The 27,501-nt window shown below is 38.4% G+C and overlaps 1 protein-coding gene across 1 annotated transcript; it reads left to right on the top strand.

The window, feature by feature from the left end:
* LOC107615434 lies at positions 1-26,044 on the top strand. Its single transcript, XM_016317498.1, has 6 exons — positions 1-138; positions 23,892-24,206; positions 24,303-24,345; positions 24,814-24,870; positions 25,420-25,501; positions 25,678-26,044. Exons 1-5 carry the CDS (start codon positions 1-3, stop codon positions 25,440-25,442), a joined length of 576 nt encoding a protein of 191 aa, XP_016172984.1. The 3' UTR covers positions 25,443-25,501; positions 25,678-26,044.

Below are 27,501 nucleotides of genomic sequence, written 5' to 3'. Positions count from 1 at the left end.
ATGAGTTACCCACAAGAACAACTGGGGGAATGTATGAGGTTAGACTCACTTGAAGAGGAGGTGCAGGAGAGTTTTGAAGAAGAAGAGTCTGAAGAACCCGAAAGAATAATAGAAGAAGAGTGTACATCAGGTGAAGAGGTTGCAACAACAGAAATTGGCATACAAGGTGCACCAAAGGAAGAGAACGAAAAGTCAGAAGCACCCAAACTTGAACTCAAAGCATTGCCACCCTCTCTCAAATATGCATACTTAGGAGAAGATGAAAATTACCCAGTAATTATAAGCTCATGCCTCAGCCAAGATCAAAAGGATGAACTGCTCAAAGTACTGCGAAACCACAAAGATGCCATTGGTTGGACTCTTGCTGACTTGAAGGGGATAAGTTCGGCCATATGTATGCACAAGATACTGCTGGAAGATGATGCCAAACCATCCATTCAATCCCAAAGGAGGTTGAACCCAATCATGAAGGAAGTGGTACAGAAAGAAGTTATGAAGTTATGGCAGGGAGGGGTAATTTACCCGATCTCAGACAACCCTTGGGTTAGCCCCGTGCATGTTGTCCCAAAAAAGGGAAGAATTACCGTGGTTTCTAATGAGAAGAACGAACTAATTCCTACAAAGACAGTCACAGGATGGCGGATGTGCATAGACTACAGGAAGCTCAATGAGGCTACACAAAAAGATCATTTCTCCCTTCCATTCATGGATCAGATGTTGGAAAGACTCGCAGGGCATGCTTATTATTGTTTTCTCGACGGTTATTCAGGATATAACCAAATAGTGGTTGATCCCAGAGATCAAGAGAAAACCTCATTCACTTGCCCATATGGAGTGTTTGCCTACAGGCGCATGCCATTTGGGCTATGTAATGCACCTGCGACTTTCCAACGCTGCATGCTTTCTATCTTTTCAGATATGATAGAAAAATTCATTGAAGTTTTATGGATGATTTTTCGGTATTCGGAGATTCCTTTCCTAGTTGCCTACATCACCTCGCCTTGGTATTGAAAAGATGCCAAGAGACCAATATGGTGTTGAACTGGGAGAAATGTCACTTTATGGTGACAGGAGGAATAGTCCTTGGTCACAAAGTTTCTAACCAAGGCATTGAGGTTGACAGAGCCAAAGTAGAACTTATTGAAAAACTGCCTCCACCCAGTGATGTCAGGGCAATTAGGAGCTTTTTAGGGCATGCTGGTTTTTACAGAAGGTTTATTAAAGATTTTTCAAAGATAGCCAAACCCTTAAGCAATCTCCTTGTATCTGATACACCATTTATCTTTGATGAAACATGCATGTTAGCCTTTGAAAATCTGAAAATGAGGTTATCCTCTGCTCCTATCATTTCCCCACCTGATTGGAATTTACCATTTGAATTAATGTGTAACGCATCTGATTTTGCAGTTGGGGCAGTGTTAGGACAGAGGAAAGATAACTTAGTCCATGTGATATACTATGCGAGCAAAGTCCTTAATGATACTCAAAGAAATTATACGACTACTGAAAAGGAGTTGCTAGCAATAGTTTTTGTATTTGACAAGTTTAGATCGTACCTCATTGGTTCTAAAGTGATTGTTTTTACAGATCACACAGCACTTAAATATTTGTTTGCCAAGCAAGAATCAAAGCCAAGACTAATAAGATGGATCTTATTGCTGCAGGAATTCAATATTGAAATCAGAGACAAGAAAGGAGTGGAGAACAAGGTAGCAGATCACCTATCTAGGATTTCTCATGATAAAGATGGAACACCTGATACAAGTGTAAATGAGTTCTTCCCTGATGAGCAGTTGATGATAGTTCACAAAGCACCATGGTTCGCAGACATTGCCAACTTCAAGGCAACTAGGGCATTGCCTCCAGAAATCAATAAACATCAAAAAAGGAAGCTCATGAATGATGCAAAGTACTTTGCCTGGGATGAGCCATATCTATTCAAGAAGTGTTCAGATGGAATCCTTAGAAGATGTGTTTCGGAAGAAGAAGGACGAGAGGTCCTATGGAATTGCCACGGCTCATGCTATGGAGGCCACTTTGAAGGGGATAGAACTGCAGCTAAGGTGTTACAAAGCAGATTCTTTTGGCCCACCCTTTTCAAGGATGCCAAAGAACTAGTAAAGAGCTGCAATGAATGCCAAAGATTTGGAAACTTGCCCAAAAGAAATGAGATGCCACAAAATTTCATCTTGGAACTGGAATTGTTTGATGTGTGGGGAATCGATTTCATGGGACCATTCCCAACCTCATATGCAAACAAGTACATCTTGGTAGCAGTGGATTATGTTTCCAAGTGGGTAGAGGCTATTGCGACCCCAACGAATGATAACAGGGTAGTCATGAACTTCCTCAGGAAGAATATCTTTAGCCGGTTTGGAGTCCCACGAGCAATCATTAGTGATGGAGGGAGCCATTTTTGTAACAGACCACTAGAAGCTCTTCTCCTACCATATGGGGTAAAACACAAGGTAGCCACACCTTACCATCCCCAAACAAGTGGACAAACTGAGATATCCAACAGAGAGCTAAAGAAGATTCTGGAAAAGACTGTGGGTGCATCAACAAAGGATTGGTCAAAAAAGCTGGATGATGCTCTTTGGGCATACAGAACAGCATTCAAAACACCACTTGGAATGTCCCCATATCAACTAGTGTATGGGAAAGCTTGTCATTTACCACTGGAGCTGGAATACAAAGCTCTCTGGGCTATCAAGATACTAAATTTTGACAGCATTGCTGCTGGTGCAAAGAGGATCTTGCAGCTGCAAGAGATGGAGGAATTCAGGTCACAAGCCTATGAAAATACCAAGATGTATAAAGAGAAAGCAAAGAGAAGACATGACCTGCATCTTGCACCCAGGAGTTTCGAAAAGGGGCAGCAAGTACTCCTTTACAATTCCAAATTGAGACTATTCCCAGGAAAACTCAAACAAAGGTGGTCCGGACCTTTTCTTGTCACAAAAGTTTCGCCATATGGACACATCAAAATCATGGATGAAGGTTCAGAGAGGACTTTTACAGTGAACGGACAAAGACTCAAGCATTATCTGGGCAACATGAGGGAAAACCCCAGAGTAAATTACCATCTCAAGTAAAGGAGGAACCGTCGAGCTAGCGACGATAAAAGAGAGCTCTGTTAGGAGGCAACCCAACCTCAGGTAGTTTCCTTTTCATCTTTATTTCAATAAGGATCACAAGTTGTTTCCCCTGTATTGCGAGGAGCTAAGTTTGGTGTTCCACACCAAAACAATTTAAGAGTGAAAGTGTGATTCTAAGTTTGGTGTTCCACCAAAGACATTAGTTAGAATTACACCCCACTCCCAAAACACATTGCTAGCTCCAACCAATCAAGGGAAACCACTTAGATGTAGTTAGACTTTAGTAATAATTGTTTTGTTAACAATAAGATATGAGGTTCTCTGCATATATGCAATGTTTTGTACTGGGCAAGGAACAAAGTTTGGTGTTCACACACCAAATTAAGTTCAAAAGCCACAAGCATACATGCAAGCTAACTATGTCTCAAGTGCTTTGGGAACAAGCAACTTTCAATAACTTTGCAGGAATCTTATGAGGAAATGGTGCACCTTCACCCAAGGAAGTGAAGTAGCAAGGACTAGGATGATGACAAAGAAAGAGGGCAACTAGAAATCATCACCCGAAGGTTGCATTGTTACTTAATTCCATTATACTCAAAATTGTTGAAAATTGGAAGTCCGAATGCACTTTTGATTAATAGTTACTCGTAGTTGGAACTTTTTTTAAATTCTGTCTTTTAAGTTTTTGTGTTGAAGAGGTCTATGTGTGCTAGTCTTTATGTCACCGCATCCTTACTTTGCTTACTTGTATGCTTGTCCCTTTGAATCAAATAAAAAAGAGAATGAGTGTTTACAAAAGACCAGAGAGGAGTTCATACTATGGAATAAGTTCATGAGTTTATGGTATAGTCATAAGTTAGCTAAGTTGGTTCAACCATAAGGTGGGAGGACAACTATCTGTCATGAATACTATGCTTGAGACACACCCCATGAGACTAACTAAATAAGAAGATCCTAATAAGAAAAGGGGAAAGAACAATCAAAGTTGAGGAATAAAAGAAAAAGAACAAGCAATAAGGCTAGGCACCAATGGTTTTTAAGCTTGAGGCATGTGTCTGTGGTGCTCCTGTGTGAGGGATCTACTTGGATGAATAAGCTCTTAGGGGTGCCTTATCACTTGGTAACTTGGGTTAACTAACTCAGGATTATCAGCTGAAAGTCCACTATCAAGAGTAACCCTCAATACAGAGCATTTAGTAACCCAAAGAGGTGCTGGACACCAAGGTCTCAAGAAAAGAAAATAAATAAGCTATGTGCCTGTGGTGTGTATGTATGGGGGAGAGACTTGAGCAAGTAAGTCCTTAGGGGTGCTTCAACACCTAGCACCTTGAACCAACTGGTTCGGGAGTGTTGGCTGAAAGCTTATTTTAAAGAGTTGCCCCCTTACAGAGCACTTAGCTTAAGAACAAAAATAAGCCCTGAAATGACAACAAAAAGGATCAATGAATAAAAGTCTCATGGGATGCAATCACAGTGAGTATTCTAGGACATGATAAAGGTCTGAAAGCCAGGAATGAACCTAAGTTGCTATGCATGAAACCACCATAAAACCAGGGACATGACTTCCACAAGAATGACTTATTTCTCTTGGCATTCCATTCATCATTCTCTTGCTCCAGTACTTGCTCAGGGACAAGCAAGCTTTAAGTTTGATGCTGTGATGCCAAGGCATTTTGGCCAGTTTCACTGACCTTTTCTTTACTGTTTTTAGGGTAGTTTCATGCATTTCCTTAGGAAATAAGCTGGTTTTGGGTAGATATTCACTTACATCTTGATTCAAGCATGCATTGTGTAATTTACATGATTTCATGAGGATTTTGTATGAATTTAATGATAAATTGGATGTTGCATTTCCCATGACTTGGACTAGAATTTTGATGCAATTTATTGCTTGATTTCAGGACAAAGGAAGCAAAGAAGAACCACATTAGTGGCTACATTAGTGACACTAACGTTAACACTAGCATGGAATGGGAGTAACTTGCAATGTTAATGAGAAAAGTAATTGCCAATAACGCTCTCGAAGCCATCATTGCCCACGTTAAGAGTCACGTTAACTAAGTTAACGTGAACTCTAACGTGGAAGAAAGGAAATGGAGCCAACGTTAGTGACACTTAACATTATCACTAACGTTGGACCAAGCTCATAAGTGGCCACGTTAGTCACCACGTTAACTTAGTTAACGTGACCTCTAACGTTAAGAAGAAAGGGGGGAAGCCAACGTTAGTGACATTCAACATTATCACCAACGTTGGCCAAGTCACATTAAGCCATGTTAACTCCCACGTTAACCTAGTTAACGTGGAAGCTAACGTGAGGAAACAAGGTGGTCGACAACGTTAGTGACACCAAACTTTGTCACTAACGTTGGAGATGGCTAGCATGGCCACGTTAGAAGCCACGTTAACCTAGTAAACATGGACTCTAACGTGAGAAATAGGGGCACATTGGAACGTTAGTGACAATGGTAAGTGTCACTAACGTTCTCGAAGGTTGGCAAGCCTACGTTAAAAGAGCCACGTTAACTAAGTTAACATGGACTCTAACGTAGGGAAGGGGGAGATTTCTCAACGTTATTGGGAAAGGTGAGTCCCAATAACGTGTGCGAAGGATAAAGGGGCAACGTTAGTGGCAACGTTTGTGCCACTAACGTTGAAGTTAACGTGGCTCTTACTTTAGTGAGGAACATTAGTGAAAAAGGTGATTGTCACTAACGTTCTCGAACCCATATTTTCACTTAACGTTAACACCCCTAACGTCCTGAGCTAAAGTCTCTGTCCACTTCACACTTTCTCTCTGCAAGCAAAGCCAAGCCCAATGAAGAAGAGAACTGCTTCAAACTCAAGATCCAAAGGCCCATACCCAAGACTTGAAGAGCCAACTAGAAGAACAGAAGAGTAGTATATATAGGAGTAGCTTTGAATTAAAAAGAGAGTTGGAAATTATAGGGAGCCTCTGGGCATAGAATTACTCTCTGTATTTACTTTCTCTGCACTTCTATTTTCATCATGTATTCTCCATCTTTGTTTTCATTTTCCAGAGCTATGAACAACTAAACCCCTTTCATTGGGTTAGGGAGCTCTGTTGTAATTTGATGGATCAATACTAGTTTTCATTATTCTTCTTCTATCTTTTCTCTTGATTTTACTTGAAAGCTTTCGATCTTCATCCAATTGGGTAGTTATCTTGGAAAATAAGCTATTCATACTTGGATCTCTTCTGAACCTTGAAAGAGGAATGAAGAGATCATGCTAAAAATGCTTTCTCATGCTGGACCAAATTGGGTTTGGATGGATATGTGACTATAATCCTCTCAACACTTGATTTGGGAAATGCATGTGGTATAATCAGTGACCATACTTCATCTCTTCTCATGAATAATTGACCAAGGAATTGGCTATTGATCAAGATTTGAGAGATTGAATTATAAGAAATTGTAATTCAATCACTTAAGATTACCAAGGAGATCAATGAGTGCATTGATTGAGGAAGAGATGAAAATGAAATTGATCCGGAGAATGCAACATCTCCTAAGTCCAATGAACTCCCCATTTCTGATCTTACCCATTCTCTTTAATTTCTGTCATTTATTTTTATGAGCAATTACCCATCCCCATTTAAGATTTTGCAATTTACTTTCCGTCATTTACATTCAGCTCTATTTCTAGCATTTACTTTTCTGTTATTTACTTTCCCGCCATTTAATTTTCTGCAATTCTCAACTCAAATTCTGATTCGCTCAACTAGAACATTCCTCTAATTAAAGTTGCTTGATCAATCAATCCTTGTGGGATTCGACCTCTCTCTATTGTGAGTTTTTACTTGACGACAAATTCGGTACACTTGCCGAAGGAAATTTGTTGCGAGACAAGTTTTCCGTGCATCAATGGTGACAAAGCGGAGTATGGTTCGTTCCTTGTTTATTTCTGTTTTACCTTCGTCATAGTACTCTCTCACCTTTTGTATAATTATCTTTATGGCCTTAGAGGCTTATTTGAGGGATAGGTTCTATAAGCTGTTTTAATTCTAAAACTCTGTATCTGTCAATTTGTAACTAGTCGGCTTAAACTCCGCAAGCTGCATCTAGTTCTCTATTATTAGTATATCCTTATATTTGTATATGAATTATTCTCTTATATCTATATCTTGTATCGTATGCGTTAGCTTCATGTAAACGTTTCATGCTTTTGTAATTCTGTTTTTGAGCTTAATCCTTCATCAGGATTCTAGTATATATTATTCCCTTCTATATATAAATATTTATAAGCCTTAGGACTATCATAACCTCTGATTAACCTTTAGTTTACGGCTAGAGGTAAGGCTTAGGGTAATTAGGGTGTTACATAGAACACCTACACTTAGATTATAAAGCATAAAGAACTAAAGCAGAAACCATAAATCAAGGTGGTTCTCTAAGGATTCCTAACTTAACCAAATCTTAACCTAACTAAAATCCTTAACTCCTCCGCCTTTCCTCCGATCCTCCAACACTGGTGAAACTGCACAAACAAACAAGCAGACAATGGCAAACACAGGTAGAATACAAGTACTGCAAAAAGAAAATATAACAATTAACATAGTAAATTCACTTAGGCATTCCCAATTAATGCACACACAAGGAATTCAAACAATATGCATATGATGCATGCCTGTCCTATGGCTGATGAGTCTCATCTGTCGGTTATCAAGCCAACCTGACAAGTCTAGATGCCAAACCCTAGACTGTCCCTCGACGCGCATCCCCAAGAGTATATGCATAGCTTTTTCCCATTCATATATATAAATTTATCTCAGTGGGGGATATCCTTCCCAGGAATTTATACGTGCCCGGTCATCCTTACATCGTAGGGTCAACAGAGTACTGAGTCTCAACCTGGAGCACGTGGTGGCAACCCACTGCTCTTACCCAGGAAAACTCGTATCTCAAATAAAATAAGTGCATAAGCCTTATTTCATTCATATTCATTCATAATCATTTCATAATCATTCATTATAGCCATAACATCACTTATACATCATATATTTTCACTTTTATACAAAATTCATCATAATCCGGAGTAAGCGGGGCGAACCACACCCTTGCATCTACCCGGGGAGCCTTTATACTAACCAACATGGAGCAAGTGAGGCAAAATCACAACCCTTGCGTCTACCCAGGAAGTACATTCTCATATGCCCAAGAGGATCGAAGGAGGGGATCCTAACTTCCTGATGAGCGGATATTTTATACGCTTTTTGGCATCATTTTCATATTGTTTTAGTTATGTTTTGTTTAAGTTTTATTATATTTTCATAGGTTTTAGTGCTAAATTCACATTTTTAGATTCTACTTTGAGTTGTTGTGTATTCTGATGATTTCAGGTAATTTCTGGCTGAAATTGAGGAGTTTTGGCAAAGACTAAGTCAGAGGCAAGGAAAGCGTAGCAGATGCTGTAAGAATCTGACCTCCGTGCACTCAAACAAGAATTTTTGGAGTCACAAAGGTCTAAATGATGCGTTCTTAACAGCGTTAAAAAGCTAACTTCAAGAGCTTTCCAAAAATATATAATGTTCTATACTTTTCTTCGAAGGCGCATGCCCATATTGGATGTTGAATGCCAAGGAGCTATCCCCTGGCTGGCGTTCAACGCCCCAAGGAGAGAAGCCAGCGTTGAACGCCCAATAACCACCCCCTTTGGGGGTTTCAACACCCACCAAGAAGCAAGGCAGCGCCAATCACCACCTAATGGGCGTTCAACGCCCATTCCTCAAAGTTGGACATCAAGCTCAGCACAAGTACTCAACCAAAGTGGGCCCAAGGATGGATTTTTGCACCTCTAGTCTAGTCTGTCATACTTTTTGTACTTTTTAGTTATTAGATTAGCATAAAAAGGCAAAGATCACCCATGTTTAGGATCTTCTGCCTCATCTTTACCATTCGTACATTTCACCATTGTTTTCTGTAAAGCCTGAGCAACTAAACCTCCTAAGTTAGGGTTAGGAGCTCTGCTGATTCTCGTGGACTAATAATATTACTGTTTCTATTTCAATACACATTTGACTCCATTCTCTTGTACATTTTCGTTCTTCATCTCATGAATTGAGGATGACCCATGACAATCATCCTTGTTCTACATAGATTCCGTGTGAGCTTGACCCGGATAGCATTGAACCACAACTAGAGAGTGAGCTGCGAATTCCAAGAGCATGCCTAGGTGACTTTGGATACTTGACATAAAATCCTGTTGACCGTGGGTTACTAAGGTTTCCGTTGCATTAAAGCAAGAGTCTGAGAAGCAGCGTTCCCTGATCTGGAAGATCTGACCTTGTCTGTGGCATTTTGAGTAGGATCGCGAAGGGGAGTAGATTGCTGAGTTCCTTAACTTCGGCTATAGTGGGAAGCCATGAGTTAACTTGATGAGGATGCCACATGAGTTGCTCGGATATGGTGGACTGTTATGGTTTAAAAGAGACTAACTTGATGAGGATGCTACATGAGTTATTCAATTACGGCTGCCATTGGATGAATAATTTGTTATTGAAGTAGACAGTAAGAAATGTTAATCTAAAAAGAATACACATCTCCAAAGCCTTAACTGAATATCCATCATCGCTTTTACACTAATATGGTATTTCGTTCTTTACTATTTAGTTTATGCTTCCAAACAAACAACCATCTTTTCTTAATCGCCTGACTAAGATCTACAAGATAGCCATTGCTTGCTCAATTTGACAATCTCTGTGGGATTCGACCCTCACTCACCTGAGGTATTACTTGGACAACCCGGTGCACTTGCCGGTTTAGTTGTGCGGAGTTCAATTTCGCGCACCAAGTTTTTAGCGCCGTTGCCGGGGATTGTTCGAGTTTGACAAACTACCAGACTATCTTGTTGCTTAGATTAGGTATTCTTTAAGGTTTAGTTACTCTTTTAATTGTGTCTTTTGTTTTCTTTTGCAAAAATTTTTTCAAAACCTTTTCTTTTCTTTAGTAATCTTTATCTTTTGTTTCAGCCTTGTGTTAGTTTTTAAGTTTGTCCCTTTTTGTTTTCATCTTTCCTTTAAATTTTCAAAATTGTTCTTCTTGGTATTCGAATTATTCTTGTTAATTTCTTTGTTTGATCTTAAAATTTTTAAGTTTGGTGTCTCTTGTGTTTTTCTTTCAAATTTTCGAGAAATTAGTGTCATTTGATCTTAAAATTTCAAGTTTGGTGTCTCTTAGTTGTTTTTTCTCTTAGTTGTTTTTTCTCTTTCTCTTATCTTGATTTAAAAATTTTAAGTTTGGTGTTTTCTTGTTAGTAAAGTTCAAATTTTAAATTTCAAATCTTATCTCTACAAATCTTTTTCAAAATCTTATCTTATCCTATTTTAATTTCAATTTTCAAAATCAATTCTTTTCAAAATTCAAAATCTTTTTCAAATCTTTATCATATCTTTCTACTTTTAAATTTTAAATTCTAATCTTTTTAAATCTTTATCTTATCTTTCTTTTTAAATTTTAAAAACTTACTTATCTTGTTTTCGTTTTAAAAAATAAAATATTTAAAAACTTTTAAATTTTAAATCTTTACCTTCTTTTAAAATTGAATTTCAAAATCAAATTTTTTATTTTCAATTCTTGTTTATTAGTTAGTTACTTGTTTTACCTTAGTCTCTTTCTATTTCCTTTCTCTTTCTTCTTTTTCAAAACCTCCTAACTACTTTCTCTCTCTTCTTTTTCGAAAACTTCATCTCTTCCTTCCCTCTCTATTTTTGAAAATATCTCTTCTTTTCTCTCTATTGATTTTTGAAAACTATCTTTATTCAAGGACATCTTCTTTTCTTTTCCCCTTGACCTATCTCTCTAACAAAGGACCTCTATACTTTGACATAGAGAATCCTTTTCTTCTTCTCTTCTTGAATTCTTTATTTTTGTTTATGAGCAGGAACAGGGATAAAGAACCTCTCTTTGAACTTGACCCTGAACCTGAGTGGACTCTAAGGAGGCGTTTACAACAAGTTAGAGCATAACGCTCTAGAGGAAACCTCACAGAGCTTTTTGAACAAGAAGTTAAAAATACAGATATAGCAACCAATCCTAACGGTAGAGGAGACGCAAGGAAGGTCCTAGGTGACTTTACAGCACCCACTTTTGACTTCTATGGAAGAAACATCTCTATACCTGCCATTACTGCAAACAATTTTGAGCTGAAGCCTCAACTGGTCACTTTAGTTCAACAGAACTGCCAGTTTCATGGACTTCCACAGGAAGATCCCAACAGATTCATCTCTGATTTTTTATAGATCTGTGATACTGTCAAGACTAATGGAATAGATCCAAAGATTAACAATCTTATGCTTTTCCTCTTTGTTGTAAGGGACAGAGCTAGGTTATGGCTGGATTCTCAGCCTAAGAAAAGCCTAAACTCTTGGGAGAAGGTGGTTAATGCATTATTGACCAAGTTCTTTTCACCTCAGAAGCTGAGCAAGCTTAGGGTGGAATGAATTAGACTACTCTGCTGGTGGATCACTCCGTTTGAAGAAAACGCATGAAGAGACACAAGAACTCATTGACATGGTTGCTAAAAACCAATTCATGTACACTTCTGAGAGGAACCCTGTGAACAATGGGGTGGCTCAGAAGAAAGGAGTCTTAGAGGTTGATACTCTGAATGCCATATTGGCTCAGAACAAGATCCTGACCCAACAGGTCAACATGATCTCTCAGTATCTGACTGGATCACAAGCTGCAGCTGCCAGCACTTAAGAGGCCTCCTATGAAGGAGATGCCTGTGATCCATATCAACCCATGATGGATGAGGTTAACTATTTGGAAAATCCTAATAATGAACCTTATGGAAACACCTACAACTCATCATGGAGGAATCATCACAACTTTTCATGGAGGGATCAACAGATGCCCCAACAAAGCTTCAATAACAATCAAGGTGGAAGAAACCAGAATAGGTTTAATAAACCATTCCCATTTTCTCAGCAATATATGGAGACTTCTAAGAAGAGCCTCTCTGACTTAGCCACTATAGTCTCCAATCTATCTCAGACCACTCATAGTTTCATTATTGAAACAAGATCCTCCATTAGGAATCTGGAGGTACAGATAGGTCAGCTGAGTAAGAGAATCCCTGAGACCCCTTCTAACACTCTTCCTAGTAACACTGAAGTAAAACCAAGAGAAGAGTCCAAGGCAATCACTGTAGAAGTTGAGATCGAAACTGAAGAGGAGAAGTTGGCATTGAAGGCTAGCAAGGGAGTAGCTGGGCGTTCAATTCCCAAGGAGGAGCAGTATTTGGCATTGAACGCCAGTAATGGAGTAGAGGCTGGGTGTCCAACACCGAAAGAGGGACAAGTCCTGGCTTTGAACGCCACAACAGGAGTAGCTAGGCATTCAACGCCCACTAAGGATCCCCTTGTTGAAGAACTGAAGGAAACCAAGGCTATGAGGAGACTATAGAGGTTCCCCTGAATGCTTTGTTGTAGATTATGGACTCTGAAGAATACTTCTCCTCTGATGAGGAAGAAGAAATTAGGGAAGAGCTCGGTACCTAGGAATTCTGATGAAGCTGAATGCCAAATTATTTGGAACAGAGACATTGGAGGAGGAACCTCCAGTTCTCACCAAGGAACTCAATGCCTTGGTTCAGAAGAAACTATCTCAGCAGCTGCCGGACCCCGGACATTTCCTAATTCCTTGCACCATAGGGACTATTACCTTTGAGAAAGCTTTATGTGACCTAGGGTCAAGCATAAACCTCATGCCTGATAAACCCCAATTTTGTGGTTTATCTTGTGCTTATTTTGAGGGTTTTTATCGCCTTTTCTCACATTATTTCAATGAAATAACATGGTTTTGCAATTCTCCCTTAATTTGTGCTTAAGTGTAAAAACATGCTTTTAGGCCCTTAAATTGGTGATTTTAATTCACTTTGATTTCATTCGAGGCCTTGATGTGTTTGTTGAGTGATTTCAGGTTTATAAGGCAAGTATTGGATGGAAGAAGTGAAGAGAAAAGAATGCAAAGTGGAGAACCCATGAGGAAATGAGCATTTGGAGAATTGAGGGCCACGCACACGCGTCATTCACGCGTACGCATGAGTAGGAGTTTTGGCCAACGACGCGCACGCGTCACCCACGCTTACGCGTGACGCTCGGCATGTAACTCACTTAAAGTGAAATCGTTGGGGGCGATTTCTGAGCTGTCCAAGCCCAAATCCAACTCGTTTCTGAAGGTATTTCATGCAGAATGGAAGATTGAGCAAAGGGGGAGCACTTAGTTATATCTTAGCATTTGTAGTTTAGTTTCTAGAGAGTGAAGCCACCTCTTCTCTCTAGAATTAGGGTTCCTAGGATATTTCCATCTTTGATCTAGGCATGATTTCTTGATTTTATCTTGTTTCCTTTACAATTTCTTGCTTCTACACTTTCATTCTCATGCTTTGTAGTGTTAATTTTCCTTTTATGCCTCTTTTATGTTTATGAATGCTCATGTTGGATTTGAGTCCCTTTTAATGACATTTAATGTTTGATGTTCTTTTATTATTGATTTGAGTTGTGAATTTACTTTCCTTGCAATTTGTAGTTGGTAGATTTATTATTCTTGCACATTTATTATGCTTTCCTTTTATGCTTTCCAAGTGTTTGACAAAATGCTTGGTTGGATGTTAGAGTAGACTTTGAGCATTCTTGGATTGGAAAGAGTAATTAGGTGATCTTGAGTCATGAATACCCAATTTAGATTGGTGATCTAGAATTGTTAGCTAGTATTATTTCCATTAACTCTAATCTCTTTCTAATTCACTTAATGAGTTGATTAGGACATTTGGATTAAGATTAGCTAGTCTAGTCTTATTAGACTTTCTTCGAGTGTGAGGATAACAGGATACCTTCTTCCATCGTCGGGGATGACATAATAAGACAAATTCTTGTTTATTCTTGTGATAGGATTAACTAGTCTTGTTTGACATTCTCCCTATTTGAAGATGACATGATACCTTCTTCCATTTGTTGGAGGTGACTAAATAAGATGAATTAATCATTGTATGACTAGGATAGAAAGCCTATATTCTCAAACCTTGCCTTGAATGTCTCTCTTTATTACTTGCTTTCTTTTGTTACTTGCTTGATTATTTTTCTTGTCATTTATTCCCTTGCCCATTTAATTTCTTGCCCTTTTATCAATCAAACCCGTTGCTCTTCATAGCCAATAATTGACCACTTCATTGTAATTCCTTTTGAGATGACCCGAGGTTCAATACTTCGGTTAATTTTCATTGGGGTTTGTACTTGTGACAACCAATATTTTTGCATGTGAAGATTCTTTGTTGGTTTGGAACTATACTTGCAACGAGATTTTATTTGTGAAATTCTAAACCGTACAAGAACTGAGCATCAAAATGGCGCCGTTGCCAGGGAATTGCAATGGTGCTATGTTATTGGCTATTGTAAATATTGTGAATATGTTTGCCTTTTTCTTCTTTGTTAGTTTTTGCTAGTTTTAGGATTTGGTTTTCTTTGTTTCTTGTTAGAATTTGTTTTTGTTTTCTCTTATCACCATGAATTCTCATCACTTTGGCTATGAGTATGGTCCAGACTATGTTGTAGGAAATGGAAGCTTCAATGAGGATGTGCATCAAGGATTTGGAAATCAAAGATGAGAGGAGCCCCAAACTTATGGATAACCTTCTTGGCAACAACCTCCTTCTGAATCAAGTTTGACAAGAGTGCTTGGGGATATGACTACTCTCCTCATGGAGATGCGTAGGACCAAAAGTCATTTTATTCCATCCAAGCCGTTCAAGTGCCATCCCAACATGACTACTCTTCGGATTCTTATGGGTATAATCCTAATCCTAATGCATACCAATCTAATGTATGTGATGACCCTTATTGTGATTGTCAACCACAACCACCACATACATATGACCCCTTCCCTCAACATAGCCCTCAACAACCATATTCACAAGCCTCATACCACCATTTACTTCCATATGATCCTAACCCATACCCACCATACCAACCACCATATGAACCATATCTAGAGCCACCACCATTCCAACACCAATTCTCCCATGAACCACAATTTTCTCATACACCACCTCAAGACTTTTACCAATATGAACCACCTTCCAACTACAATACCTTTCCCTCAAACAATGAACCCTCTCTTCCACCACCACCCCTCAATGAAGCCCTCACGTAAGAACTAAGAGATATTGACTCTCATATCCAAAGGCAATAAGAGGGGATAAAAAGGAGTTTAAGGAGCTAGAAGCCAAGATGGTCATCATGGTAGAAGCCATTAACCACATAGCCTCCCATCTAAGCTCATGCATTCCAAGTACTCCCATTGTTGAATGTGGAGAAGCACCCAAAGAGTTTAGCAAGGGAGTAAATTTGGAGCTTCAAGGGGAAGAAGATGACCTAAAGCAAGAAGTGCAACAAGAGGAGGAGGTAGAAATTATTGAACAAGAGGAAGTAGTGGTTGGGTGTTTAGGATATGTTGAGCACATAGGGGAATCTCAAGTTAAAGAGTCTTCTCCCACGGAGTTTGGAAGGGATGTTAAAGAGGAGAGTGATGTTAAGGGAGTGGATAGAGAGTTGAGGGAAATTGATCAAGAAGTAGATTCTATCACTAGTAATTTTTTATCCACATTGATCAATTCCCTTGATGATCTTATTTAGCCTTCTTTCATCGAACTAAAAAGCAATGTTGGGGAGGATGTGCAACCTCCAAAGCATATTGTGAGTGAAGAATTGGAAGAAGTGTTCCAAGCAACAAGCCCTCCTATCTATGATGATTCCACATCAACATATAATCCTTTTGAGCATGATGAGTCCTTCCCCACTATGCTTGAAATTAATGATGAGGTGGACTTCACTAAACCTCCTATTTATGATTTGAGTGATGGGAAAGAGATAAAAGAATTTGGTGAAGAAGAATGTGAACTTGAGGAAGCTTGGCAAGAGGTAGAGCTTGAAGCACCTTGTCAAGTGGTGGACGCCTCTAGAAGCGGATGGACGGGAGTGGAACGTGCTTTGTCAAGACCGTTGGGAACTCCTCCACCTAGGTTGTCATCTAATCCTTCATTTGAGTGGGTAAAACTTCTAACTGTTAGCTTTATTATCCCACTTGAATTTGGTTTGCTTGAAAGGGATGGCCAACTTAGGGTGCTTTGTGGAATTAAGTGTAAGAGGAGGATGTTTAGTGGTTGGCGTTGTAAGTCTAGGCTCATTATGGTTGGAAGCTCGAAATTAAGGAGCATGGATTGGTGTAGTGCTCAATTGAATGGGTCTAGGAGGATCGTTTGGTGCCTTCATGCGAATTCGGCTTCTCTACCACCCGGAGAGGATTACCACGATCGACTTCAAGAAGTGTGTGAAAATAAAGTATGGGATCCCGGATTACAAGGTGTGGATCAACTTTGGGAGCCTATGGTTTGTGAAAGACTCCATCAAAGCTTGGAGTTATTAACTTTCAATGATGAAGCACAATGAAAGTCCAAGCATTGGTGGATGTTCAAGGATGGATTCAAGCACAAGCCACCTTGATGAGGAGCTCCCCATTAGTCCAACTTTAGGACAATAAACAAAAGTGCTAGGTGGGAGACACCCCACCATGGTAAACTCCTTTCATTTTCTCTTTTGTAAATATTAGGTAGTCTAGTATGTTCAATAAGGTTTTATGGTATTTTGTTAGCTGTTTGGAGGTTTGGAATGCTTGGTTTGGTGCAAGAACATGGAAAAACTTTGAAAAATAGAGCACCACCCACGCGTACGCGCACTCCACGCGTACGCGTGACCCAAGTATTTTTGACCATCCATGTGCACGCGTCATCCTCACGTACGCGTGGATTCAAAGATTTCACCTCCAAGCCATTTTCGCGAGAGTTGCGCGAACAGCGCGCAAACACTATGCCTTATTGCAAGGCTACCTATGTGTATGCGTACCTCACGCGTACGCGTTGCTCTCTAAACAACCCATCGACGCACATGCGTGACTCACGCGTGCGCGTCGCCTCCATTCGCCATCCCCACACGCACGCGTCGAGCACGCATATGCGTGGATGCCCTTCTTTGACACACTTCTTTTCTCATCTTCTTTCCATTTCTTTCCTTCTTCTCTCTTCTTTTCTTTTCTTTCCACCCTTCAAACATCATCCAATAATACCAAACACCATATAACACCATTTCTTTTAGTTAGTTAGTTAGTTTAATTTTTGTTTAATTTTTGTTCTCCATTATAAGTACTGGATTACTAATCTTGTTTACTCTTTACTGCTGCTTATTATTAATAGGATGTTAGTTTAACATCATTGTTGTTAATTATCATTGTTGGATTCTTTGTTGAGGTTATATTTGGTTACTTGGTTTGAAACTTTTCATGCTTAATGTTTTTTGAATACCAAGTACAAGTTACATTGCCTTCATGCATCTTAACTCTTTGAATTGCATGTTTTGGCCACCATACAATCATCCATCATTAGGCAATTGTACATTATCAATGCAATTATTTTAAGTGATGTTTGTTTCTGATTGACCCTTATTTACATCACCTTTTTCATGCATTGAGATTGTGCGGTTGAGGAATTAGATCGAGCGCTTACCTAGTGACATATTTTTGAGCTTGTAAAGTTTTGTGGACCATGCTTGCTATGTGATTGATTTTAACTCTGATATCTCTTTTTCTAAGTTCCATAGCATCCATGTCTTCCACCTCTATATCACTTAGGTGTTACAACAATTTCAATACGTGTCATTGATTATTGTGTAAGTTTTATATACCATTTTGTTCACTAAGTTTACTTACACATCAACCAATGTCCATTCCTTATCCATTTCACAATTTCTTGACTTTTGGCTTGAATGCTTTCATGCTTCTTTATTGCTTGTTGGGTTGTCTTAACCTACAAGTTTAAAGCATCCCAAGCACACTAGAATGAGTGAAGTGTATACTTTCTTTTGTGTACTTGTGACATAACTTTTTATGCTAATGTGTGTGTATTCTAAAGGGCGCCCAATTTAGAACCTGGTGCACGAAATTGTGATTCACACTTTTCACAACTCCACACAACTAACCAGCAAGTGCGCTGGATCGTCCAAGTAATAAACCTTACATGAGTAATGGTCGATCCCACGGAGATTGTTGGCTTGAAGCAAGCTATGGTCATCTTGTAAATCTTAGTCAGGCGGATTCAAATGATTATGAGGTTTTGATAATTAAAAGATAAATAAAACATAAAATTAAAATAAAATACTTATGTAATCCTTTGGTGGGAATTTCAGATAAGCATTTGGAGATGCTTTGTTACTTCGAACCTCTGCTTTCCTATTTCCTTCTTCCAACCATGCGTGCTCCCTTCCATGGCAAGATGTGTGATCCTCTCTGATAAAAAATACCATGTACGATCTCTGCACGGCTAATCAACTATCGGATTTCTCGTCTCGGATGAAAAACACCAGGTATAGCTACCGCACGGCTAATCATCTGTCGGTTCTCACTAGCATCGGAATAGGACCTTATCCTTTTGCACACTGTCACTATGCCCAACATTCGTATGTTTGAAGCTCGTCACAGTCATCCCTTCCCAGATACTACTCGGAATACCATAGACAAGGTTTAGACTTTTCGGATCTCAGGAATGCTGCCAATGGTTCTAGCCTATACCACGAAGATCCTAATCTTACGGACTCGGTCTGTGTATTAGAGACCCAAGAGAATATACTCCGGCTGTTATCCAATGACTACGTTGAACATCATGTAGACCGCTTGTGGTTGTCAGGCACGCGGATCTTGGCTAAGTGAGTAACGAAGATAGTGGGTGATTGTCACGGGTCACCCCTTCATTCTGACTTAACTGAATTAAGTACGAGAGTATATCTTGGAGAAGAAGTAGGCATGAATTGAAACAGAAACAATAGTACTTGCAATAATTCATGAAGAACAACAGAGCTCCACACCTTAATCTATGAGGTGCAGAAACTCCACCGTAGAAAATACATAAGATAAAATAGTCTAGGCATGGCCGTGTAGCCAGCCTCCAAGTTCAAGGATAACAATCTCATAATCCCCTAATACAATAGTAAAAAGTACTATTTATACTAAACTAATTACTAGAGATTACAGAAAATGAATAACTAAGTGCAGAAAGTGCAGAAATCCACTTCCGGGGCCCACTTGGTGTGTGCTTGGGCTGGGCATTGAAGATTTACATGTGCATAGGCCATTCTTGGAGTTAAACGCCAGCTTGGGTGCCAGTTTGGGCGTTTAACTCCAGTTCTGGCGTTTTACTCCAGAAAAAGGTCTTTGGTGGGCGTTTGGACGCCAGTTTGGGCCATCAAATCTCGGACAAAGTATAAACTATTATACATTGCAGGAAAGCCCAAGATGTATACCTTCCAACGCAGTTAAGAGTGCACCAATTGGGCTTCTGTAAATCCAGAAAATCCATTTCGAGTGCAGGAGGGTCAGAATCCAACAGCATCTGCAGTCCTTTCTTAGCCTCTGAATCAGATTTTTGCTCAGGTCCCTCAATTTCAGCCAGAAAATACCTGAAATCACAGAAAAACACAAACTCATAGTAAAGTCCAGAAATGTAATTTTTGCATAAAAACTAATAAAAATATAATAACAAGTAACTAAAACATACTAAAAACTATGTAAAAACAATGCCAAAAAGGGTATAAATTATCCGCTCATCACAACACCAAACTTAAATTGTTGCTTGTCCCTAAGCAACTAAAAACAAAATAGGATAAAAAGAAGAGAAAATACAATAAATTCCAAAAATATCAATGAAAATTAGTTTCAATTAGATGAGCGGGACTAGTAACTTTTTGCTTCTGAACAGTTTTGGCATCTCACTTTATCCTTTGAAGTTTAGAATGATTGGCATCCATAGGTACTCAGAATTCAGATAGTGTTATTGATTCTCTTAGTTCAGTATGTTGATTCTTGAACATAGCTACTTTATGAGTCTTGGCCGTGACCCTAAGCATTTTATTTTCCAATATTACCACCGGATACATAAATGCCACAGACACATAACTGGGTGAACCTTTTCAGATTGTGACTCAGCTTTGCTAGAGTTCCCAGTTAGAGGTGCCCAGAGCTCTTAAGCACACTCTTTTTGCTTTGGACTACAACTTTAACCGCTCAGTCTCAAGCTTTTCACTTGACACCTTCACGCCACAAGCACATGGTTCGGGACAACTTGATTTTAGCCGCTTAGGCCAGGATTTTATTCCTTTGGGCCCTCCTATCCATTAATGCTCAAAGCCTTGGATCCTTTTTACCCTTGCCTTTTGGTTTAAAGGGTTATTGGGTTTTTCTGCTTGCTTTTTTTTTCTTTCTTTTTTCTTTATTTTTTTTTGCCTTTTTTTCGCAAGCTTTGTGTTTTTCGCTGCTTTTTCTTGCTTTAAGAATCAATTTTATGATTTTTCAGATTATCAACAACATTTCTCTTTTTTCATTATTCTTTCAAGAGCCAACAATTTTAACATTCATAAATTTCACTATAAAAAATATGCAATGTTCAAGCATTCATTCAGAAAACAAAAAGTATTGCCACCACATCAAAATAATTAAACTATTTTCAAGATAGAATTCGAAATTCATGTACTTCTTTTTCTTTTTTAAAAAAATATTTTTCATTTAAAAAAGGTGAAGGATTCATAGGACATTCATAGCTTTAAGACATAGACACTAAACACTAATGATCATGTAATAAAGACACAAACATAGACAAAACATAAAGCATAGAATTCGAAAAACAGAAGAATAAAAACAAGAAAATTAAAGAATGGGTCCACCTTAGTGATGGTGGCTAGTTCTTCCTCTTGAAAATCTTATTGAGTGCTTGAGCTCCTCTATGTTTCTTCCTTGCCTTTGTTGCTCCTCTCTCATGGCCTTTTGGTCCTCTCTAATTTCATTAAGGATAATGGAGTGCTCTTGGTGCTCCATCCTTAGTTGCCTCATGTTAGAACTCAAATCTCCTAAGGAGGTTTTGAGTTGCTCTCAATAGTTCTGTGGAGGAAAGTGCATCCCTTGAGGCATCTCAGGGATTTCTTGATGAGGAATTTCTTCATGCTCTTGTTGAGGTCCATGAGTGGGCTCTCTTGTTTGCTCCATCCTCTTCTTAGTGATGGGCTTGTCTCCTTCAATGAGGATGTCTTCCTCTAGGACAATTCCAGCTGAATTGCATAGGTTACAGATGAGATGAGGGAAGGCTAACCTTGCCAAAGTAGAGGGCTTGTCCGCCACCTTGTAGAGTTCTAGAGGTATGATCTCATGAACTTCTACTTCCTCTCCATTCATGATACTATGGATCATGATAGCCCGGTCTATTGTAACTTCAGACCGGTTGCTAGTAGGAATGATAGAGTATTGGATGAACTCCAACCATCCCCTAGCTTTGAGTTTGAGGTCAAGCCTTCTCAGTGGAACCGGCTTGCCTTTGGAGTCTCTCTTCCATTGAGCTCCCTCCACACAGATGTCCATGAGGACTTGGTCCAACCTTTGATCAAAGTTGACCCTTCTAGTGAAAGGGTGAGGATCTCCTTGCATTATTGGCAAGTTGAATGCCAACCTCACATTTTCCAGACTGAAATCCAAGTAATTCTCCCAAACCATTGTGAGCCAATTCTTTGGGTTCGGATTCACACTTTGATCATGGTTCTTAGTGATCCATGCATTAGCATAGAACTCTTGAACCATTAAGATTCTGACTTGTTGGATGGGGTTGGTGAGAGCTTCCCAACCTCTTCTCTGAACCTCACGTCGGATCTCCGGATATTCACTCTTTTTGAGCATGAAGGGGACTTCGGGGATCACCCTTTTCTTGGCCACAACTTCATAGAAGTTTATGGACCTTTAAGATGAATCTCTCCATCTCCCATGACTCGGAGGTGGAAGCAATTGCCTTTCTTTTCCTCTTTCTAGAGGTTTCTTCGGCCTTAGGTGCCATTAATGGTTATGGAAAAACAAAAAGCAGGGCTTTTTTCCACACCAAACTTAAAAGTTTTGCTTGTCCTCGAGCAAAAGAAGAAAGAAAGGAGTAGAAGAAGAAGAAATGGAGGAGATGGAGGAGTGTGTTGGTTTCGGCCAAGAGGTTTTAAGTGTTTATGAAGTGTGAAATTGAAGGTGATAAGGAGGGGTATTTATAAGGTAAGAGAGATGTGGAATTCGTGTATGAGGGGTTGAGTTGGAAGGGAAATATTTAGAATTTGAATGGTGAGGTAGGTGGGGTTTTATGATGGATGGATGTGAGTGGTGAAGAGGTTGTGGGAAAGAGGGTAGGATTTGATAGGTGAATGGTATTTGGGAAAGAGGTATTGATGGGATTGGTCAAGGGTATTTGGGGAAGAGTGTTATAGAAAGGTGTGAGGAGGAGAGAAAGTGAGCTGGGGTAGGTAGGGATCCTGTGGGGTCCACAAATCCTGAGGTGTTAAGGAATTCTGCTCCCTGCACCATTATGGCATTTAAACGCCCTCTGTGTGCCATTTCTGGCGTTTAACGGCAACTCTGCTACCTTTTCTAGCGTTAAACGCCAGGCTGATGCCCATTTCTGGCGTTTAACGCCCATCAGACACTCTTTTCTGGCGTTAAACGCCAGTCTGTCTGCTAATTCTGGCGTTTAACGCCAGCCAGACACCAGACACCCTTTTTCTGGCGTTTAACGCCAGTCTGGCTGCCAATTCTGGCGTTTAACGCCCAGAATGCTGCCAGACTGGGCGTTAAACGCCCATTCTGCTATCCTTACTGGCGTTTAAACGCCAGTAAGCCTGTCCTCCAAGGTGTGCTATTTTTGATGCTGTTTTTTATTTTGCTTTAATTTTACAGCTATTTTTATGACTTCACATGATCATCAACCTAAAGAAAACATAAAATAACAATGGAAAACAAATGTCTATAAATAAATATAATTAAATAACATTAGGTTGCCTCCCAATAAGTGCTTCTTTAGTGTCAATAGCTTGATAGTGAGCTCTTAGAGAGCTTCACCGAGACTCGGAGCTTAATGGTGGCCTGCCAACACCAAACTTAGAAGTTGAGTATGGGGGCTCTGTTTGACTCTGTATTGAGAGAAGCTTTTCATGCTTCTTCTCCATGGTTACAGAAGAAGATCCTTGAGTCTTGAACACAAGGTAGTCCTCATTCAATTGAAGGACTAACTCTCCTCTGTCCACATCAATCACAGCTCTCGCTGTGGTTAGGAAGGGTCTTCCAAGGATGATGGATTCATCTTCATCCTTCCCAGTGTCTAGGATTATGAAGTCAACAAGGATGTACAGGTCTTCAACCTTCACTAAGACATCCTCTACAAGTCCGCACTACTAGAAATAGAGCTTTTCCGGACGAAAATTTCAAACGAAATTTATTCCATCCGAATGACTTTTCATTTCGGACGAATTTGAGACAAATGTTGAACAACTTTTAGTGGAGACATTGGAATAATATATTCTGTCCTAAATTTGTCTAAATTTTGTCCCAAATTTTGGCACCAAATTTTTTTTGGATGGCGCCAAAATTTTCATACAGATTAGCAACATATTTCGGACAAAAACTATAATTCGTCTGTATTCCATCTGAATATGCGCAATAATTTCAGACGGATTTGGGACGTATTTTAAAAAATGTTAATTCTATCCCAAATTTGTCTATAATTAGTCTTAAATACTTTTACTATAGCTTACCCTTCGAAGTAGCTAAAATTTTTTCCCGCAAAATTGGGATGAAAATAACATCATTTGTAAATTTTGTTTGAAAGTGCATCAATTTTCAAACGAATTTCAAATGTTTATTGAAAAATTTTAACATTTAGTATAAAAATATTGTTTATATCTCCTTACACTGTCAATCTCACAGTCCCAAAAGAACCACCAGCCACCGCCACCGCACGGTTGCTGCCACGATCATCGGCTACTTTGCTTTGTCTCCGTCACTGCATCGTCGCCTCCGGAAGTCCTGTGCGTGTGTCGTGTATTGTCGTCGACGCCGTTCTCTCTTCTCGTCGTTGGCTCGTCTGCATCTGCCGGTTCCTGCACCTTCGGCCTCCGTTCGCGTCGCATTGTCCCTGCGGCCTCACTTCGTCCACCATGCTATGAAATATGAACCCTTGACTTCCCTTATTTTCCAGGTCAGTTTTCCCCTTTTTTATTCTATTGGGGCTTGAGGCATACTTCTGATTGCTGGAGAATAAATGATTTTAGGGCTTGATGGACCTGTTGTGCAGCTATCAAAAGATCCGACGATGAGCTTCCAATTTTCAGCACATGGTTAGTGAAGGTTCTCTTGCTGGATCTGGGTACTCCTTGCCTTATCTGCTATTGTAGGATTGGTCTTGTATGTTGTGCATCATAACCAAAATGAAGAAGAGGACAAATATCTTTATGAAAAAATATTATTATGCATATTCTCTGTTTGATAATTTGTTTGTTATGTTTTGTTGATGAGTTTTTTAAATTTTTAGAGTTTGATTATGACTAGGTTTGTGGTTGGTGCTTACTTTCATTGTTAACTTGGTGGGTATTGTGTTATTGTTTCTTCATTTTGCATTCTAACTTCTGATAATTGAATTTATGATATTTTGGTTCCCTGGGTGAATCTGTTCCTATGTTGCAGATGTGAAATGAAAGTTTAAATTTTGGCATATTAAATTTAGGAATATGTTAGGATCCAATATTTTTACCGAAAAAAAATAACTAAGAGAATTGGCTTCTTGTGAATCTGTTCCTGTGTTGCAGATTGTGTATTATCAAGTTTAATTGTGCTTGCTACCTATGCTGTTGTGTATTATCAAGGTATTCGTTTATCTAATCTAATCTAATATAATTGATTCAATATAATTGAGTTTGTTGAGTGCTATCAATGTTATCATTTACTTTGTTGCTGTTAAGTGGTACGTTTACAAAGAGAAAAGGTTTGCTGAGGTTGGTATCGAATTGGAAGAACAAGCAAACTTTGGTAACTTCCATTAATTAATTAATAGCAATTAATATATATCACAACGTAACTTTCTCTCTAAATTCAACTGTCTTCTTTTTTCTTTTTCTCTTTTTTCCCCCAATAACCGCTGGTGCTTGTATTACTATGCTAAAAACAAGAATATCTTCAAGTTAAATTTAAGTGCCAGTGTTGTTGTTTGCCATGTATGTAAGCTTGTAACCATAGTTTCTATGTGTATATATAAAGCATGTGGGATAGAGAAAATAGAAAGAAAGAAATGGTGAATAGTTTGCTCTGGAATTAAAGAATCTTGTTTAATTTGTACTCATCTAGCATTTTGTATTTTGTTCTCTTTCAAATGCATTAGTGAGCCTCACCAAAATTTATTGGATAATGCCTAGCAGAGAATCATATGTACACCATGTGATATAAAAGGGTTGCAGTGAAGGCAAAGCGTCTTGAGTTTTATATGTGTCTGGTGAAGAGGTTAGCTTTTATTGGGCTTCTTTCCTGCATCCCGGTATTGTAGTTTGGGATAATATTTGATTTCCCTGATGTGGGCACTGAAGTTTAACATTTGATTTGTGACTGTGCTTTGGGTTTAGAGTCAGTTAACCTTCTCTAATTTGGTTGCATTTATTTTGTTTCGTGTCATGTGACAGAGCCTTGAGTAAATTGGTAACAGAGCAGAACGCCTTAGGATTAAATCAGATATATATTTATATTCAAGTACTGATATTGAGGTGAAAATCTGGATTTCTTCTGATTAGTTTTGCTGCTAGCATTCTTCTTGCTATATTATTTTCTGTTTTATACATGGATTTTTATTGAAGTTATTGTCTGGGTCCTATTAAGCGATTATTTCATGTAATAGCCTTAACTTGCGAGAACTGTATGCTGAAGTCTAGATACTTATATGCTTTTTTATTTAATTTAGTTTTCAGGACATATTGAAGAAAGCTCAGCTTCTTTCCCCTCATGCTATGGTTGTTGATTCAATACAAACTCTTGATCCTATCAACACTGTTAGTAGTTTTTCTTCAACTCTATTAACACTTTTCTTTTTCTATCATTTGCCAATGTCTTTGAATTTAACATTTTGTTTTGATTTATGTATTCTTTAGTGGTTAGAGCAAAATGTTAAGTTGAATGATGTTGATCACAAGTTAAAAGATCAAGGACGTCAACTAAAGGTTCAACAGAAAAGAGTTGGTTCTACTAAAAAGACAATTCATCTTTGTATAAAAAGTTGAATCTTTCACTTCCTTCAACCTTGTCTGATCCTGCAGAAGATGAGCTTGGGACAGGCTCTAGTGATGATAAGGATGATAACATAAGTGATTGATGTTAGGAGTATATGTTTTTTCTGATTTAGATTAAGAAATTTTTAGGTGAATTAGTTAGTACATTTTATTTTATTAATGATATTTGACCTTTTTAAAGGCTTTCTTTGTTTTAGTTTAAGTATTTTTTTCTTATTTTAGTTTGATTATATTTATGGACAAAAGTATTTTAATAATAAATACTTTAACTCTTTTATGGTAATTACTTTTTTCATGATTTTATTATGTGTTTATAATTTCGATGATGTAATATGAAAAAATGATTATGATGGTCTTAATATAGAGAGCAGATCGAATACAATTTATTTTTTAAAATATTTATATATTAAATAGAAATTTGTAGAAAATTTGCGAAAATAATTTTTTATTTTGTATGAAATTTGTTTCAAATACGTAAATTCTTTTAAATTAAATTTGTCTGAAATTTAATTGAAAAGAAAGATTTGATTTGTTTAAAATTTGTTCGAAAAAAATTTGTTATATTTGACTAAATTCGTTAGAAATTTGTCTAAAATAAATTATATTTTTTGTTTGAAATTTGTCTAAATTGAAATATTTTTACGTTTGAAATTTGTCTGAAATACATTGTCTTTATGTTGGCTAATCCGTCTAAAATTCGTCTAAAATACATCATAATAGTTAGAAATCTAGCAGATAAATGCCTATTCGAAATCTGTCACAAAATCGTCTGAAAAAAATTTCGGACGAAATTTCAGACAAAATGTAAATTAGCAACAAGGCTTTTTGGGACAAAAAAAATTCGTCCCAATTTTGTTTGAAAAAAAAATTTTTCTGTAATTTGTTCGAAATTTATTTCAATTTCGTCTCAAAATTCGTCCGAAAAAACCCTATTTCTAGTAGTGTCCATAAGCCTGTTTCCTTGATTTGTCTGCCAATTCTAGTGAACCAAAGCATTCAATTCATTGATGAGCCATAGAGGTTCATCCTCCCAAGTTTCATTACCAAATAACTTGGCATTCAGCTTCATGATTGCTCCTAGATATTGAGCAACTTGCTATTCAATAATATCTTCATCCTCTTCAGAGGAAGAATACTCATCAGAGCTCATGAATTGCAACAGTAAGTTGAGTGGAATCTCTATGGTCTCTGTATGAGCCTCAGATTCCTTTGGTTCCTCATTAG

Source organism: Arachis ipaensis, chromosome B09, assembly GCF_000816755.2.
Source record: "Arachis ipaensis cultivar K30076 chromosome B09, Araip1.1, whole genome shotgun sequence".
In the NCBI taxonomy this organism is placed as follows: domain Eukaryota; kingdom Viridiplantae; phylum Streptophyta; class Magnoliopsida; order Fabales; family Fabaceae; genus Arachis; species Arachis ipaensis.
This window is presented reverse-complemented; position numbering and strand designations above follow the sequence as displayed.